Source organism: Cavia porcellus, unplaced genomic scaffold (assembly GCF_034190915.1).
Source record: "Cavia porcellus strain 051 isolate PalLab524CR breed Dunkin Hartley unplaced genomic scaffold, mCavPor4.1 scaffold_7, whole genome shotgun sequence".
NCBI lineage: Eukaryota > Metazoa > Chordata > Mammalia > Rodentia > Caviidae > Cavia > Cavia porcellus.
Window position 1 is genome coordinate 68,343,009 of NW_026947490.1, and position 16,813 is coordinate 68,359,821.

General features: G+C 46.7%; 1 protein-coding gene across 9 annotated transcripts in view; it reads right to left on the reverse strand.

The window, feature by feature from the left end:
• The window catches only part of Frmd4a (FERM domain containing 4A), a 561,761-nt gene that overhangs the window by 165,562 nt on the left and 379,386 nt on the right, over positions 1-16,813 (reverse strand). For all 9 annotated transcript variants that reach the window (XM_063253783.1, XM_063253785.1, XM_063253781.1 and 6 more), the window contains one exon: positions 7,547-7,612. In XM_063253783.1, coding sequence (XP_063109853.1) covers positions 7,547-7,612 — 66 coding nt within the window. Of the gene's footprint in view, positions 1-7,546; positions 7,613-16,813 lie in introns of those variants that run through there.

Below are 16,813 nucleotides of genomic sequence, written 5' to 3' on the forward strand. Positions count from 1 at the left end.
CTCAGCACACTAAAGCCTTTAGTGCAGCCTGCATACAAACCATAGTTCAATGAAGTAATGTGCTGATTAATCATTAAGCCACATCATTTCTGAAAGCATCTCAAATGGGGCAATTAAAATCACCTCACACTGAACTATTCAGCAACAGGTTTGCTCTCACAAAATAAAAGACACTTAGAATTTCTATCCTTTGGTGTCTGCCCAGAAGAGTGGCTTTTAAAATCCCCAGCTGTCTGTGGAGGCTGCACCCTGGCAGTGACGAGGGACCAGGCAGTGGAGCACTGAGCTCCTTCACTTACATGCTATCGGCAGAAGGATTCTGCAGCAAAGAGAAATTTGAGAATCACGCTCGAAGAGGGCAGTAGGGATTGGTGGTTGCTGTTGTCTGTTACTCTTGTCCACTTCTCTACAACTGCACAGTTCAGTGTGGCCACGAGAACCATAGAGAGTAGAGAGCAGGCAGTTTCGGGCAAAACTTACTTCGAACCTCTTTGAGATTCTGTCTTGTAAGCAGGATACAAGCACATTCCTCTGAGTGAAATAAGAATTCAAATTGGATGAGCTATTGGCAACTTTTGAGCAGAGATGTCACAAGGCAGCACTTCAGGAAGAATAACATGGTTGTGCAGTACAGGACACGAAGGGCACAGCCAGACACACAGAGGAGGGCATGTGCGTGGGGCTGCTGGAGCTGCAGGGAGTGTCAGGTCCTGGTGTAAATGCCTACTCTGGGGTATGCACCGGAGAGGAGAGAGGAGGTCACTCCCTTGCTAGGGTAAATGGGTAGAATTAAGGGTGGGGTGGCGGTGGAGACAGGTGGATTGTGCTGCAATCTGGTTGAGTGGGGACTGGAAGGCTCAATTTGCAGAGGGCGGATGGGCTGGGGTCACCCTGAGAGTCAGACTGCTGTGCTGATAGCCTGGGATAGAGACCAGAACTGACCGGAGAGTGAGACTAAGGCTTGGGCAAAATCTGGAAATCTTCCCCACAATGTTAGCTGTGCGCTGAGCGAGTGCGGACGCAGGGGTCCAGAGCCAATCCAGTGCTGCTGGGTGGTCTGCGAAGGGGGATAGCAGGGACTTCCTGACCTTCCAGTCTTTTCCTCACTGTTCTGGGCCTGACTACTCTAAATCCCTGCAGCAGGCCTCCTGCCTTCTTTCTCAGGGCAGCACAGGTGCCAGAAAGCATGCATCTGCATCTCTCTGTCCTGGCCCTGGGCTTCCCTTGCAAGAGAGGATGCCTGGGTTACCGGAGGGAGCAGCCCATAGAGCGAGCAGCAACTCTCTGCTTCAGGAAGGAAGGGCCGGCCGTGGACTTGCCCGTGCACAGCCTCAACAATTCCCCATCCTCACTGGACACAGACTTAGTCCAAAGGGAGCGTGATCAGACCTGCTTGGCACAGCGGGAGTCACGGAGCAAACAAATGAGCACTGGCAACACACCTTACCCCACCCAAGGGTCATGCCAGCTCCACGCACGTCAGCTCGGGTTCCCGCCCCATCCTTTCTTGGCTCACATGAAAGGTGACCAGAGTTCTCTCCATTTCCAAGTCCTCCCCACGAGTTTGTACACACAGCTGGGCTTGGTGGGAGCACACCTGTAATCCTAGCACCCTGGGAAGCAGGGGCAGGAGGATCCCAAGTGCCACGTCCAGCCTGGGCAACTTAGCAAGCTTCTGTCTTACAATACCAGACATAAAATGGACTGGGGATGTAGCCTGTGTGAAAGCCCTAAGTCTCATCCCTAATGCTACCAAAAAAAAAAAAAAAACGACAAACAAACCAAAGAAAGAAACAGAGTGTGTACATGTCAGTGTGTTGTGTGTCTTCCATTCACATGTTTGCCAAACTGCCAGGGGTTCATTTTCATCTCCCCCATCACTCGTGCCAGGAGCAAGTGGTTGACAGAGCTCCCTGAGCGCTCATCTGCACGGGATCTCTCCCAGCACTGCCTTAGAGGACATGTGGGAATAGGGTTGCAAATGGATCACAGAAACAAAGGACTCAGCAGTGAAACAAGAAATGAAAGCAAAACCATAAAAAGCAACTTTCCAGAGCATCGCCCATCGCTGAAGGAGAGGGAGTTGTCCTACCATCCCTCGCCTTTCCTCTCGCCCTCCACGTTTGGCTTGATCCACAGGAAATCATTATTTCTCTGTTGGATGAAATTGGTCAAATATTGGCATTTTCCAGTAGTTCCAACAAATGCATTTCGAAAGGCGTTAACATTTGCATCAAGGGGGAAATGGGGCGCAGAAATGGGAATGTGTGTGGAAGGAGGAGGGTTGGGGGAAGGGAGCACAGGAGTGTTGCTAGGCAACTAGGAGCATGGACCAGTCTGCCAGGAGCTGGAGATGCTGGGATTCGAGGAGATGTGGGGAGGGCCTCCTTTCTTCCTGGCCTGGGCCTGGATGACCTGTCTGGCTCTGAGAGGTGTGGGGGCCCCCAGATACTGGCACCAGTCTGCTGTGTCCAGACTCCCAGCCCTCACTCTCAGTCCCTCCAAGGGGCAGGGATTGGCCTTTGTTTCATCAGCACAAGTTTTCCATGGAAAGGACACTTACAGCATCTGCGGCCTCTCACTTTAGGCAACTCTTCACCTCATTGTGCCCCATAGGGTGTACTTTATGAACTACTCCTGCACACCACTAAACGACCTTCTGATTCCATGTCAGTTGCCGTCACACAGCCCATCTGTATTCTGCATCTGAATATTTGTTTGCTTCACCACGCGCCTTTAAAGTGTTGTATCAGTAGCCACTCCCGGAGCCTGGAACCACACTTGCTTTGCCCATCTGATGGCGTGACCAGCCCTGCAGAGAGGTGGCTAATGAAGGCTGGTGGCTGGGGTGCTGATGTTTGAGGTTCGCTCAATGAGGTGTTGTCTGACTCCGCTCTGGCTATTGGAGAGGAGGCCCAGGACCTGGGAGGGTGAGGACAGAGAGTGTATAGCTCTGAGTCCCCGTCTGCTCCCAGCTCTGTGCAAAGCTTCCCTGCCCTTGGCTGAGATGAGAACTCCTGATGAACTGGGTGCAGACAGGAGCAGATGGCAGATGCGGCTTGTGCCTTGCGGATGGCCCTGCCAACAAATCAAGACGAGCCACCTGCCCACCCCACTCAGATGAAAAGACCAGGGAATTGACTTTTTTTATTTCTTGGCTACATGTGCTTTGGGGGAATCCCTGGTTTCCTTGGTAGCAAATAATCTTCTGCATTTTTACAGCAGAATATTAGGAGCCACAGAATGGGCTGGCCTTGGGCTAGGCGTGTACGGGAAGTATACAGACAGCCCAAATCTGTTAATTTACTTGATGATGTACCATTTCCGCTCTGGTTATTTTAAATGTGGAAAGGCTTTTGTCTAGCTCATGGTAGGCCAGGGTGTCACTGTGTTCTCACTGCTACCTGATTCGCAGCCCTTGGTCACTTATTTCACCTTTAAGAGGAATTGACACCAGGGTCACGGTCAGGCAGTGAAAGGGAGGGGCAGGAACCCTCACTCCATCAACTGCCAGTACAGTCTTCTCATCCCGATTGGCTGAGGCTGATGAAATGTGAAAAAACTTTGTCCTTAAGCGTCACCTGTTTAAGTCTTTACTCGACAGATGAGGAACTGAGTTCACAGCCATCAGATGACCGGAAAACGCAGCTTTAGCTGCAGATCTGAGATGGGGTTCAAATCTGCACCAAGCTGCAGGCTGGGGCAGCCACAGGGCAGGCAAACTGGGTGGGGGCTTATGTTACACATACATCTGCGGTCACACAGTCACAAGAGGACAGATGACTCCATAAGCCCTGTGTTCAAGCTACACGCACCACTCAACCACCTGGTGACCTGGAGCACATTATTTAACCTTTCTGAGTTTCCATTTGCTCACCTGAGACAGACTCAACTTTACAGTTACTCTGAGGACTAAATCAGACTCACTCCATAGACATTTCAAAAAGAAAAGCAACATATACCTATTATTATCCAGATATCCAGGGAAATCTAGGGAACCCTACCATGTCTATAATTTTTTTCTCCTATTTAGCTCATTCCCCTTATCCTTTAGAGATCACCACCTAATAGAAATAGAACATGAGCCACAAAGTAAGCCTGATAGAAAATTTTAAGTTTTAGTCACCACTTTGAAAAAGGGGAAGAGATGAAGTTCATTTAATTTTGTTTTCTTGAACCTCACATATCCAAAATATTACCAGGTCAACATGGAATCGAGTCATTAATAAGCCATTCTACACTCTAAAACAATGTGTATTTTATACTAACAACACCTCTTAATCTTAGTCTGGAATGCTCAGTGCAACCTGGGGCCAGAGGTCACTGCCCAAGACCTTTCCTGTTCTTCCTTCTGTCCCTGTGGCTGTTTCAAGGTCAGGAACAAGGCCAGCAATGATGTCACCACAGTTCTCCTGGAGAGCACAGACTAGCAAGTTTAGCCCATTTTTCAACATCCCAGGGACATTTTGCTCTTTTGTTTTACAAGAATAGGACAGGCGCACGTGTCCCACCAGTAGCCACTGGGACACTGAGTCAGAGGAAGGAGACACCATCATCCTCTGACAGGGGACGTGGGACTTGGAACCGCCCTTCATGGCACAGTCACCTGAGCAAACACGGGCGCATGGTTGTGGTGACAAGAAATCCTTTCAAATACATAATATCAGGCCATTTTAGGGCCTTACATTCTCTCATTCATAAGTACTTATTTAGTGACATCACATGTCAAGCAGCAGACTGGACTCTGAGGACACACAGCGGCCAGACATAGACCTGGCTCTCACATTGCTGGGGGCTCTAGGAGGTAGTGAGACATGGAAACAGATAACGACAATAAGGCGTGACGTGTTGGAACAGGAGCACGGGTAGGGTCTGTGGAACCCAGACTAGAAGAGCTCATCTTCAGGAGCCAAAGGGAGCACCCTTTGATGTGGGGTGTCTCAGTACCTGGCACTTTGGGACCTGCAGACTGAGGGGACACCAGCCAGGTCCAGGGGCAGAGGAGTGGGAGGAACAGCATACTAGTAAGAGGGAATGACGCGGACAAGCACGTTCCATGGAGGGGTACCAGGAGCACGAGTTTCTCTGCTTGACCTAATTCAGCAGTTTGCTGACTGTTTGGGGTAGAGGGTAACTGCTTTCAAACCCCATACACCAGCAATGAAACAAAATCCCCGAGACACAAGTCCCTCTCAGCTGTCCCCATCACATTCTCCCCAGGCCGCCAGCTGCTTGCAGCAACCCAGCTACATCTGAGGTCTCATTTCCTGTTGTCGGAAATGGCTTCCTTCAGGCCCTAAGCTTTGATTTCAGAAAAGCATGTAAAGCACAGCGGACAGACCACTCACCCATAAAGTCTTCCTGCTGCTTCTTAACCATTTAAGGCTTCAGATGTCATGTCAAGGTGTGAGAGGCTCTAACCGAAAAGGTCTTGCTACATTTATGGTTCTCCTTTATCGCTTCACCAGCTCAAATTCAAACCACAAGTCTGGCTTTGCGACTATGTAGGCCACAGTCTGGCCTATGAAGGACCCATATGTAGGGTAAAGTTAACCCCAGCATTTGTTCCCCAGTATTTATTCGTAATAGCAGAAAGATTATTTTTTCTAAAAAAAGTATTTAAATCGGGGTGAATATAGGTAATAATTATATATCTGTTTCTGGAATTTACACAGCTCTTAACAAAGATGAAAATTTATGGTGACTTGGAAAATGCCAGCAGAAGACAATGTTAAGCAGAAAAATAAAATGTGGAGAAGTCTATGTACATTATGAGTACAACCATGCAAGAAATTTAAATATGAAAAATGCTGGAAAGAAATCCATCCAAATGCAAATGGGTTAAATTAGTGCAATGTGATTATAAATCTTTCCATTTTTTCCTGTTTCCTATATTGCATTTGTAATGTCTCTAAGTTTGAATCTTAGGAAAAGTATCAATTTTTAGAGCTATCAATTTGAATACTTTTAAATGAAAGTCACACACACACACACACACACACACACACACACACACGAGTAAAGGAGACCATGGTCAGTGCAGGGCTCCTATGGGACTGTATTGCCTCCTTGAGCGAGTGCACTGGGCCCACCTCCTCCCCACTCATGACTGCTGGTAGTATTTTCATAGCCACACGTGCAGGGGTTAAGTCACAGTGCCCCCAAGAACCTGAGAAAGACATTTCAGAAGGTCGAGAGCCAGACTCAAGCCTCTCTCTGTAAGTCAGCACCATTCATGGGCTGCAGAGGGACAGAACCAGGCCTCACCAAGAGGTGATTTCCACCTGGAAACCAGCGCAATGCGTGGGCCACTGCTGGATGGAGGATAGCCAGACCCAAGCCTCTCTTCGTGAGTTAGTGCCATTCACAAACCGCGGGGACAGAACCAGGCCTCACCAGGAGGAGATTCCCACCTGGAAACCATATCATTTTCATTGCTTTTTTGGATTGGGTTTTATTCTCTTTTGTTTTATGTTAAATCTGATGGCATGAGCAGCTGTTTTAAAAAACAGCAAGACATATTATGGTAGCCATTATGTATTTATTACTGGCTTGTTTTGAAGTCTTTTCTTGCATTCATTGTTTTGTTTTTATTGTTTCTATTCTATTCTGTTCTGTTCGAGTTTTACTATGTCCACAGGTATCTGCAGCTATCTTGAAGACAACAAAAGGCATTATGGTAATCATCGTTGATTTCGTAAGGTTTTGAAGTCCTGTATCACTTATACTGGTTTATTTTGATTGGTTTTATTTTGTTTTATTTTTATCCTCTTTAAAATTAAAAAAAAAAAGAATAAAAAAAGAGAAAGTCCAGCTGAAGGCATTATAAGAGGGGGAGCTGAACAACACATCTTAAAGCTCTTTGAATCAGGTTTTGAAATATCATCACTGCTTAGGACTCCTTAGGGCTCTGGCAAGAAGGGTACCCTGGGGCTACAGTTCTAATGACTTCCCTGACTTTTCTGACCCCAACGTGTTCTTAGTTTGGGACGAAATTGGTTGATTTCCTGTGTTTCTGTTCCTCCAGATGTTCACAGTGTTGGTAATGTGCACCAGTGGGATGGGGGAAGAGGGCCCACGTGGCCATTAGAGGGAAGGCACGCAGGCAAAGATTCCTGTTCTTGCTTGACAACTACGAAAGCTCAACTTGAAGAGCATGAACTGTTTTCATCCTTTCAGAGCATGGGAGGCTAAATCAGCTTTGGTTACAGCAAGAGTTATTATTTAGGTTACATTACAACAAACTTCTTCAAAGCAGAAAGAATTGCTAATGGCAGCTGTGGAATTTCCTTTTCTAGAGATTTTAACAATAGGTTAGATATACATCTGACCTTGAGCGCCTCAGGCATGGCATACCCAGAAACAGACTGAACAAAAATAGCACACCCACAAAGCCCTCTGGTGTGTCCCAGCACTTCTCCCACGGATTTTAACAGACAGATATTTAAAAACAGCTGATACCTCCCCCCACCTTCCCTTGATGAATCAACCTCTGAATCCCATTATTCTCAGAATAAATTCAGAAAGATGACCAGCAGGCATTTACCTGTACTAGGAGTTCCAGCTTCCTGTCATCAAGAAGATGGACTTGACATCGACGGCCCTCCGTCATCTAAAAGGGAAGAGAAATGGTGGTCACTGAGAGTCCAGAAGTCAGACAAAGGGTTGGAGGGTCCCTGTTCTGGCTCCATCAAGCAGATTCCTGGGTGAAGCATTCCCTGGGGAGCTGGCACCACATAATGCTGCGGATTGGCAGGACTGCTTCACTGGCTTAGTCAAAAATATTTACTGAGCACTTTCTACACACCAGGCACTATTCTGGAAGCTAGGGGTAAAGTGTTTATACAATTTAATTTTTAATGAAGAGATTTATTTAGGATAACTGGGATCCAAAATTTTTGCAAATGTTATAATGACTCTAGTGAGCTAGCTCATGCAGTTCCTTCCAGGCCAGTATCTCACATGACTTGATAGCTTCCATGAAAGATACTGTTCCACAGTAACCAGCCTCCTTAAGCAGAACAAAAGAAAGGGCGCACATAAGCAGATTCTGGCCTTGTCTTATTGCAGAGCCATTGGAGAGTTTCTCATGAGCACTTTGCTTATCATCTGCATGCCCCAAACTAACCTATTATATACTATGAGAAAAGTCCCTTATTTCTGCCTCAAACAGCCATCCCGTCGTGCTTCCATGGAGTCAGATGTTCCTAGTTTTAAGATCTAAATTAATCAACACATGTGGCTTGGGCTGGTCAAATCTCAAGTATCTCTGAATTCTGAGTTATTATAATGACTCAACACTCTCTAGCTCTGAAAAATACCAAGAAAAGCTTGATCAACTCATAAGGAGTCTATCAAAGCAATTAAAATAGATTATAACTGGGTAGAACCTAGCCCAGAGGCTTGCCATTTTCATATACAACCAGGAGGCTATGGATAAGAAATATGTCTATGAGACGTCCTTATTCACTTTCTGAACACAACCTTAAGTAACTGCCTTAGTAAGCAGACTGGAGTTCTAATGATCTGTCAACCATGCACTTAGTAGGTATTATGATGGACTTAATTTTAAAAATCCGTCAGCTTCATTTTAATCATCCTGCTGTCAGATTCCGTGAAAGTCACATTTTAAAATTGGACCAAAATCTGCGCTGCCATACCACATCCATATATAATTCCCTCATCAAAACAAAAAAGTACACCAAAAATGATAAATTCAGATTTCAACAGGGCAGTTAATAGTCCTGCACTGTATGGAGCTATACAAGTTGCCGCTCCTTAGGGAGGGGCACAGAATGAAGTTTTCTCTAGGAAGGGAGGTTGTGCGATCATCCGGCAGATTCTTTGAAAAACACTTGTCACAGGTTTGAAAAAATTCTCAGCAGAGAAGATACAGGAAGAATTTTGTGAAAGAAATACTGCTTGTGCTTTGCATTTTCCAACAATGCTCTGAGCTACCTTACATTACAGAATCTGAAGGGTACACACATGCTTTCAAGCCACGTATTCAAATTCTAGTCAGCTTTCTAAAGACAACTTAGTACCTAAAAGATATTATTATAGCAAATAAAGTTTTAATCACAGTAATAAAAACAAAGAGCTAGTTCGTCACTTTCTCAAAAAATATTTTAAAGCATGTAAAGTTCAGAATTATACATTTACCCTGAAAGTCTTAGTTTCAACTGGAGAACAATATTTTCATTAAATTAAACAACTTCACTTCATCTGCTCAGCTATTCAAGGAAGTACCTTGTTGTAGTCAGGGTTTACCAGGGAAACATTTTAATATAGGACACACAATTTATAGGATAATTTTACGATGATCACCCAAAGAGTCAAACGCAAAGGAGTGCAGATCTGTCCACACATTAGAGATCCAAAGAATCCAGCGGAGGGCCTGGATCCCATGGTCCTGCACTGGATCCGGGAAGCATCTCTCAAAGTAAGGACCAGTGCTCCCCCAAAGAGAACTGCAGCCATCCTCAGCAACAAGGGCTTCTCCAATGGTACCTGAGTTCCAATCAGGAAAACCAGTGTGACAAGCTTCTCCAGGAAAACCAAGAGTACAGTGTTTCCCCTCCAGTTCCCTTTTTATGCTGTTGGCAACGATCCTGAGGTGGGCCATCCACACCCAGCATCACGCTGATTCAGTTCAGCTGAGTGTTACAGGTGCTCATGAGTTAATCCACAACAATCCACCTTGATCACTTTAATAACCAGACACATTTCCTCAAGCCACAGTTTTCAGTGGTAGATTTGTGAAAAGTTAAGATTTCTTGTTCTATTCAGATTTATATTAATATAACAATTACACAGATGCAATTCTTATTGCACTCATTTTTGCCCCAAAAACAAAATATTCAAAGAGTGTTCAAAATTGAAGGTTAAAACCACAACACTTTGACTAATTAACCTGGTCATAAACGTCTCTAAAAACTACGTTAAAATCGTATTAGAAGAGTTATTACAATCACAATCCTTGCTTCCCATTAATTTAATAACAGGGCATGGCAATACTAAAAAACAGGGATCTCCTGCTTTTCCAATACATTCTTCTTGTCTCTTTTGAATGGTCATTTTTCACTGTCCTGTTTCTTCTCAATAACTATGTTCTCCTCTATTTCATTCTTGTGATCTACAGCTCCACTGGAGCCCTCTCTCTGACCAAATACTTCACATCACCTTGCTGGCCCTTTACTCTTAGTTTTGAACATAGATCTGGCCAAGAGCTTTCAACAGAGGACTGCACTGAAATTTTCCTGACACCCATGCAATATCTCTAAACATAAGCAAAATGCAGAGCAATAGCCCACTAAAGCTCCATGTGTAGACCCACCAGACAACGCAGTCCTCAGAAGCCTCTGAAGCTTCAGCCTAACCAGCAGTATTTTCTGATTTCCCAGGCTGTGACCAGAGTATGCCATGTAGTTTACAATGCATAAGCCTGCCTCTTAGGCCAGTCTCTTAAAACCTTCCAAATTAATTCCAAAAAATCTTAAACCACATGGCCAGGCAATGTCACAGCAATGACCCCACTCCTTGTACCAAATTCTTAGTTATTTTTCTTTCACTGCTGAGACAAAATACCCAACACTCACAAGTTAAGAGAGGAAAGGTTTATTTAGCTCATAGTTTGAAGAAGTTTCAGTCCTTCATTAGCTAAGGCAGAATAACACATGGCAGAGGGGCAACAGTTCATGGCAGCAGAAAATAGCAAAAGTAATGAGAGAGAGAGAGAGAGAGAGAGAGAGAGAGAGAAAGGGAGAGAAAGAGAGGGGCCTCTATCTCTCCCTTATCTATTACCTTACCTAGTATTCAGTCTACTGGGGTCAGGGTAGTGCCAATCCAATCAGTGGCCCAATCCAGCACCTTAATCCCAGCACCCTTAATCCTAGCATTGTACCACCAACCAATCACATACTCTACATCCAGCCATCTCTGAAAAAGGCCCAAGAGGCTTTGGGGGACATCTAGACACAAACTGTAACAGTTATATATGGAGATGTCAGTATCTACTCCTGGACAATTTTCAAGCAGGCCTCACATTTTAAATATCTCTGCAAAATAGTTGGCACAGAGAAGGCAGTCTGGACTAAAACTCAGGCTTGATTCATGCTTATGAAGGCACAACTTTCTGTGGCAGCAATACTGTGGCTGTTTCTCAAAAGGACACCTGTTTGTTGTTCCATTCTCCAGCAAGATTGAACCACCCTGTTTTCATCCTTAGTTCAAAAAAGGGTCACCCTCGTGGGTGTGTACTGACAGAACAGACATCTGTAGCTTTGTTTGGCTTGCCAGCCACACTGAAGTTTTCTTCTGAATACTAACAATCATAAAATAATACTGCTTTCCTTTCCTTTTCTTTCTTTTCTTTTTTTCCCCCATTTTCAGCTGCTCGGGCACAAGTGGAGCCTTGGCATCACCCTCAAAGGAAATCCTTTGGAGAACAAGGCTTCACATAGATGCAGCTGGCATTTATTCGAACCACAAACTGTCTTGCTACAGTGCACTCCCTCACCAAGCCCAGGCCTGCCAAGTGCTCCATGACTGAGGGGGATGCATGGAAAAGTGTTATTCTGAAAGCGAGGTGTCCACCCCACTTCATCCAGCTTGGCTGTCAAACTGTCCTGCACTGGAACAGGGATTAGAAGGCAAAACTAAAAGCATTGGATGTGCTAGAGCATCAGGCTTTTGGATGGCTCTTTCCTCCCTTGCCCCATCCAAATATTATTTAACAATTTTCCTCCCTCCAACCGGCTAAAAGAGGATAAAAAAAGTACTGTATTTGGAAAGATGAATGACACTGTTTGAGGTCAGCCATAAGAAACAGAGCTTGACAAGATTCTTTCTCAGCAAATTCAATTAGCTGGACTTCTATTTTTAACACATGAAATCGAGTTTATTAATTTACAAACGAGAACCAGAGCTGTCACTGGAGCCAGACTACTCCAGATCGAATGTCTGACACGTTGTCTCCCTGTAGACAGCATGAATGGGCAGCCAGCTATGACCTGAAGTGGTCCCGGGGAGTCAGAATCAAGAGAGGAGAGCAGAAACATCGAGGCTGGCGGGCATCCACCTGCAGCAGCTCAGGTTGGAAATGCTACAGGACGTGACTCTGGAAACAGGCTCCTTTTCATAGAAGTGCAAGGCAGCTGGGCAAGTGGTAACATAGCCACAGATCCTGGCCCCTCCAAAACACGTGTGGTTTAAAATAAAAACTAAAGAAAAGCCTATCAACACAGATTGTTATTATGTTTCCTCAACACACAAGGCTTGTTCACACTGAAATGGGATGGTAGCACCCCTGGAGAAGAAGGGGACAGGGCGGAGGAGGCACCTGCTTAGGGTCATGATCACCACGGGCCTGCAAATGGTCTTTGACCAAGTTTAGTAGCCAGAGTAAAGCAAGTTACCAAATTGTGACTCACACGCATTTCTGACACAGTGCTTCTACTTTACCTACTCATGTAAGTTTTTTATCTAAATGGACAAATGCCTTTGTGGTATTGAGATGGAACCTAGGGATTTGAAATGGAGCTACATCTCCACCCCACCTCTGCCTTTTAGTTTTTCATTCTGTGACAGGATCGTTGCTAAGTCACTAAGATGCAAACAAGCTGAGCTCAAAGTTTTGTTCTCCTGCCTCAGCCTCCCAGAGGGCATGAATTACAGGCATGTGCCACCACACATAGTTTGAATTAAGAAACACTAATAATTCATGTGCATTAAGAAAGAATGAAAATTTCTAAATTTTCATTTTACTTAGGAAATTTGCATTTCCTAAGTAACTTACGAAAATCACCAACAGTCGCTAAAAGATCTGAAATGCTGTGCCTGGAAACCCGATCACCAAACAGAACTCAAGAGTTCAAAAGCATCAAGCCAAGGCCCAAACACAGATGTAAGACTTGTAGCAAATCCCAGCGTGAGGTCCCTGAGGGCGCCCAAAGATGCTTGACGCATTACAACAGCACCTCACAATCCGCCCTTTGACCTTGTCCATTCTGTGGCTCAGAAGGAAATTCCAAGGCCCTGACTACAACTTCCCAGCACAAGTCACTGTTGGAGCCTTGATTTCTGGGTCACCTCAAAGTGTCACATCTGTCTCCCTGCTTCAGGCTTCTCTTCAGAAAACCTAAGTCTCAGGAACAAACTAAGTATCCCAAAACTGTAAGATCACATAATCTCGGTAATCATAAAGCCCCTTCCAGCCAGGTAGTAATTAATGAAGACAACACATCCCCTGTGACTGCAGGGACACAAGCTGACAGCAAAGGCACAGACAGGACTCCAGTCACCTGGAGGCTTGGTGGAAGGACCTACCCAGTGGCTGCCAATCTTGATCTGAACACAGAATAAAAGGGACACCAGCAGGGTCCACCTGGGGGCCTCGCTGCTTGGAACCTTCTAAATTTGGAAGGGACAGTTATCATTTTCACTGATTTATCCCGAGCTCACTCTTTACAGGGCCACATAATCAACCAGAAGACACCAGAAGGGAGGAGACAGAAGCAGCACATGCCGTCCATTCCCAGGGACTGACCTTGTTCACACGCCGCTCTGTGATCCCGGCAAATGATACCCTGTGTTTCTCAGGGCTCTTCTATCCTAAGAGGTGGAGCACACACAGGCTAAGGCTCTTGTCTGCTAAACGCTGCTGCGGTTTACAAACCCAGATGAAAGCTGTCCAGTGAGAGGCTCTGTTAGAAGCAAACTAATGCAGCAAAGCGGGATGCTACGCACATGGACCTGCCGTCCACTCTTCAGTGCCGTCTCATGCACGTCTAGCAGGGGCCAAGCTTGTCACTGGGGTCACTGCTGCACCTGGGATCTCCGGCAAGTCTATTGCAGTGACGCTGCTGCTGCTTGGGTCTCTGCCTGCAGCTAAAGGAATGTGACTCTCCTCTGATAACACAGACAGATGCCGTGGCGAAGCTTGGGAAAGAGGGACACTGTAGGGCTGCGCTATGGAGCGTGTGGGGGACAATTTTACTCCCCTGATGTCACTGCTATGAGAATCCAGCATGGGTCCAAGCCGCAGTCCTGTAAGAATACCAATGTAACCATCTCCACACAGGACCACTTGCTATGGTTTGTGTTCAGATATCCGCTGCCAAGCCTCATGCAGTCATGGACATGGCTAAATCTGGAGTTTCACCATTTGGGATGGTGGTGTGAGTGCTGTCCCCACCCAGGGTGGAGCTGACACACAGTGTGAGGGCAGGAAGAAGGCGTGTCTTTTTCTCTTTTGTGCAGTTGACTCTTGCTGTTTTGCAAGGGCCATGAACAGCAGCCCCACCATTCTACCCTGCCTTGGAGCCAGCTGAGTAGGGACTGAAACCTCCAAAACTGTAAGAAATAAACCTTTCCTTCCCTAATTTTGAGCACCAGGTATTTTGTCTCAACAGTGAGAAAAAGTAATCAAGACACCGCTACTGGGCAGTCAGAAAATGTCTCTGGGCATAAGGTCTACAAGACAAAAAGGGACACAAGTGGGGACAGAGTAACTGCTTGGGGATTCCTGAGGAGGAGGAACAGCTGGCTGTGGGGTCCTGGAGGAAGGACACAGATTCCGCCTGCAGTCAAGCTTCCCAGAGACTAGCTGCTGGCATGGAGGTTGGGCGGGGCCGCTCCACCGTAGAAGGCTGGGCCTGGCCCTGGGCCTGAGCCAGAGCACACCATCACCCTCCCTATTCCTGCACAGCCACGAGGACAAGGACACGAGGGCATCCAAAGCACAGGCCAGAAGTGATAGGCAGCTGCCACCAGGCTGCGGGCCGGGCGCGGGAGGCTACAACCTTGCAGGCTGCTGGTGGCCACCACGCTTTGTGCTGGTGTTCTACCAGCTGGGCTCCTCCAAGACTGTCACTGGCTCATCCCTTGGGGTCAGCCACTGCAGGAATATTTCCTGCCAACAGCGTTTCTCCACTTCCATTTAGAGCTTCCCGGCCAGATCAGAGTCGCTGTTTTGCCCAATCTGTACTCTCACTTGGGTGATGTGGTTTAATGCCGCACAGCTGCAGGCTGCTGTCCTACCCAGCCAGGGACCCAGCTCAGTAACCGTCTGTCAGAGTCTCTGAAGGCAGAGACTTAATCCACCTCTTCCTCCTCTTCATCATCACTGGAGAGGGGCTGGGGAAGGTAACATGGTTAGTCTTGGGTTGGCAGGAAGTGCAGGGTAGAAAGTGAAGACTCCTGAGTAGACCCAAGTGGGACCTAGGCAGCAGTCCTTGGAGGGGTTGCTGATGGGCTGGAAGCCACCCCTCCCCTGGCAGTGTGTATGGCTTGCATGTGTGAAAGGGCTTCAGATAATGATAAGGCTCCTCTGAGGTCAGCCAGTCTCACTAGATCCATTCTTCTGAGCTGTTCTTCTTCTCCAGGTCACCCTTGGACCTGAGTCTCAACCACACTGGTTTTTCATTTCTGTTTCTCCAAGGGCCACCTGGCCTTACTGGATGCTATCTGGAATGCTGGATGCTTCTTCCCCCTGCAGTCAAAGGACAGTCCTCTATCCTATGACTCAATCAGATGCTGCAGATACACAGGTGACCAGAGGGGCCCAGGCCCCTGCTCAAATGAGAGACATACATTTACCTTTGTGCATCTTGTAGAGCTGTCTGGTCAACCCACCACAGGGGTTTCCCAGCCCACCTCATAGCTGCCCCAGGACTTGATGTCGTCTCTCCTTACCCTGTTGCTGGGACATCAAATGGAGCCCTTGTTTTGTTCTGAATAAAACAAGAGAGACTGCTGGCTCCTCAAGATGCCCCTTGTGGTTTGCCAGGGGATTCTGGAGGGACACAGCCCCACCTAGTCCCAAGCCACTGGGGAGGTAGAGGCACAAAGCTGAACACTGGGCTTCCCTCACTGTCTTCACCAGGCTGTGTCCTGGTCTACAAGGATAAGAGGTAGGCCCTTGTGCACTGCTAGGTGAGAATGATACTCACAGGCCACATCAACATTGTAGGCCCCATTCTGTAATCTGTAAAACAGTGCTGCAGTGCTGACCAGGATGGCCAAGGTGCAGCTGCATCTTTTTGTCCCTCACCACAGGGTGGTGAGGAAGGAGGTGACATTTGGGTGCCTCTCCCCAGGATAAGCAAGAGCCAGGCCATGACAGGCTCCTGGTAGAGTGGGTATTTGATCCATACAGAGAACCTGGAGGCCTGGTTCTGCTCCCAAGGTTCCCTGTGCTGACTAAGACAGCATCAGAGTGCAGTCTATGGAGCGCTGGACCTGGCCTGGAGCTGGTAGTCTGAGGAGTACCAGTGTATTGGGTAGGGGGGGTAACAGTCAGACACTATTCTTACACATGCGTCACACACTTACTCTCAGGATGTGTCCACCAATATCCCACAAGAGTTTGGCTGAGTGACATGGAAACCCTGAAGACACTCAGAACATACAGAGAAGCAGCAACTCCAACCAGCTAGGGAGTCCGTGCACCACAAAGGGCCCAGAAACGACCTGCCTAGCGCCCCAACCATGCAAGCAGCCTTCTAAACCAGCCAAGAGGGTTAGTGTGCCACACGAGGCCCGGAAAAGGCCCCAACCAATGCCAACTTCGGAAGCAACTGGGACTATGCATTCAGCTGCTCCAAAGGAATATGCAAAATGACAAAATGAAGGAGCAAAACACAATCGCAAAGCTCCAAGCCATCCCAAACAAATCCAGGAGACTTGGACATAGAAGAAAGTGTAAGTCACACACCTGAAATTTCTGAAATCATAGCAACTAAAGAAAAAAAAATCATGAAGCTAAAAGGAAATCAGATCAGAAATAATCTCCCAGATAAAACAAGAAATGATA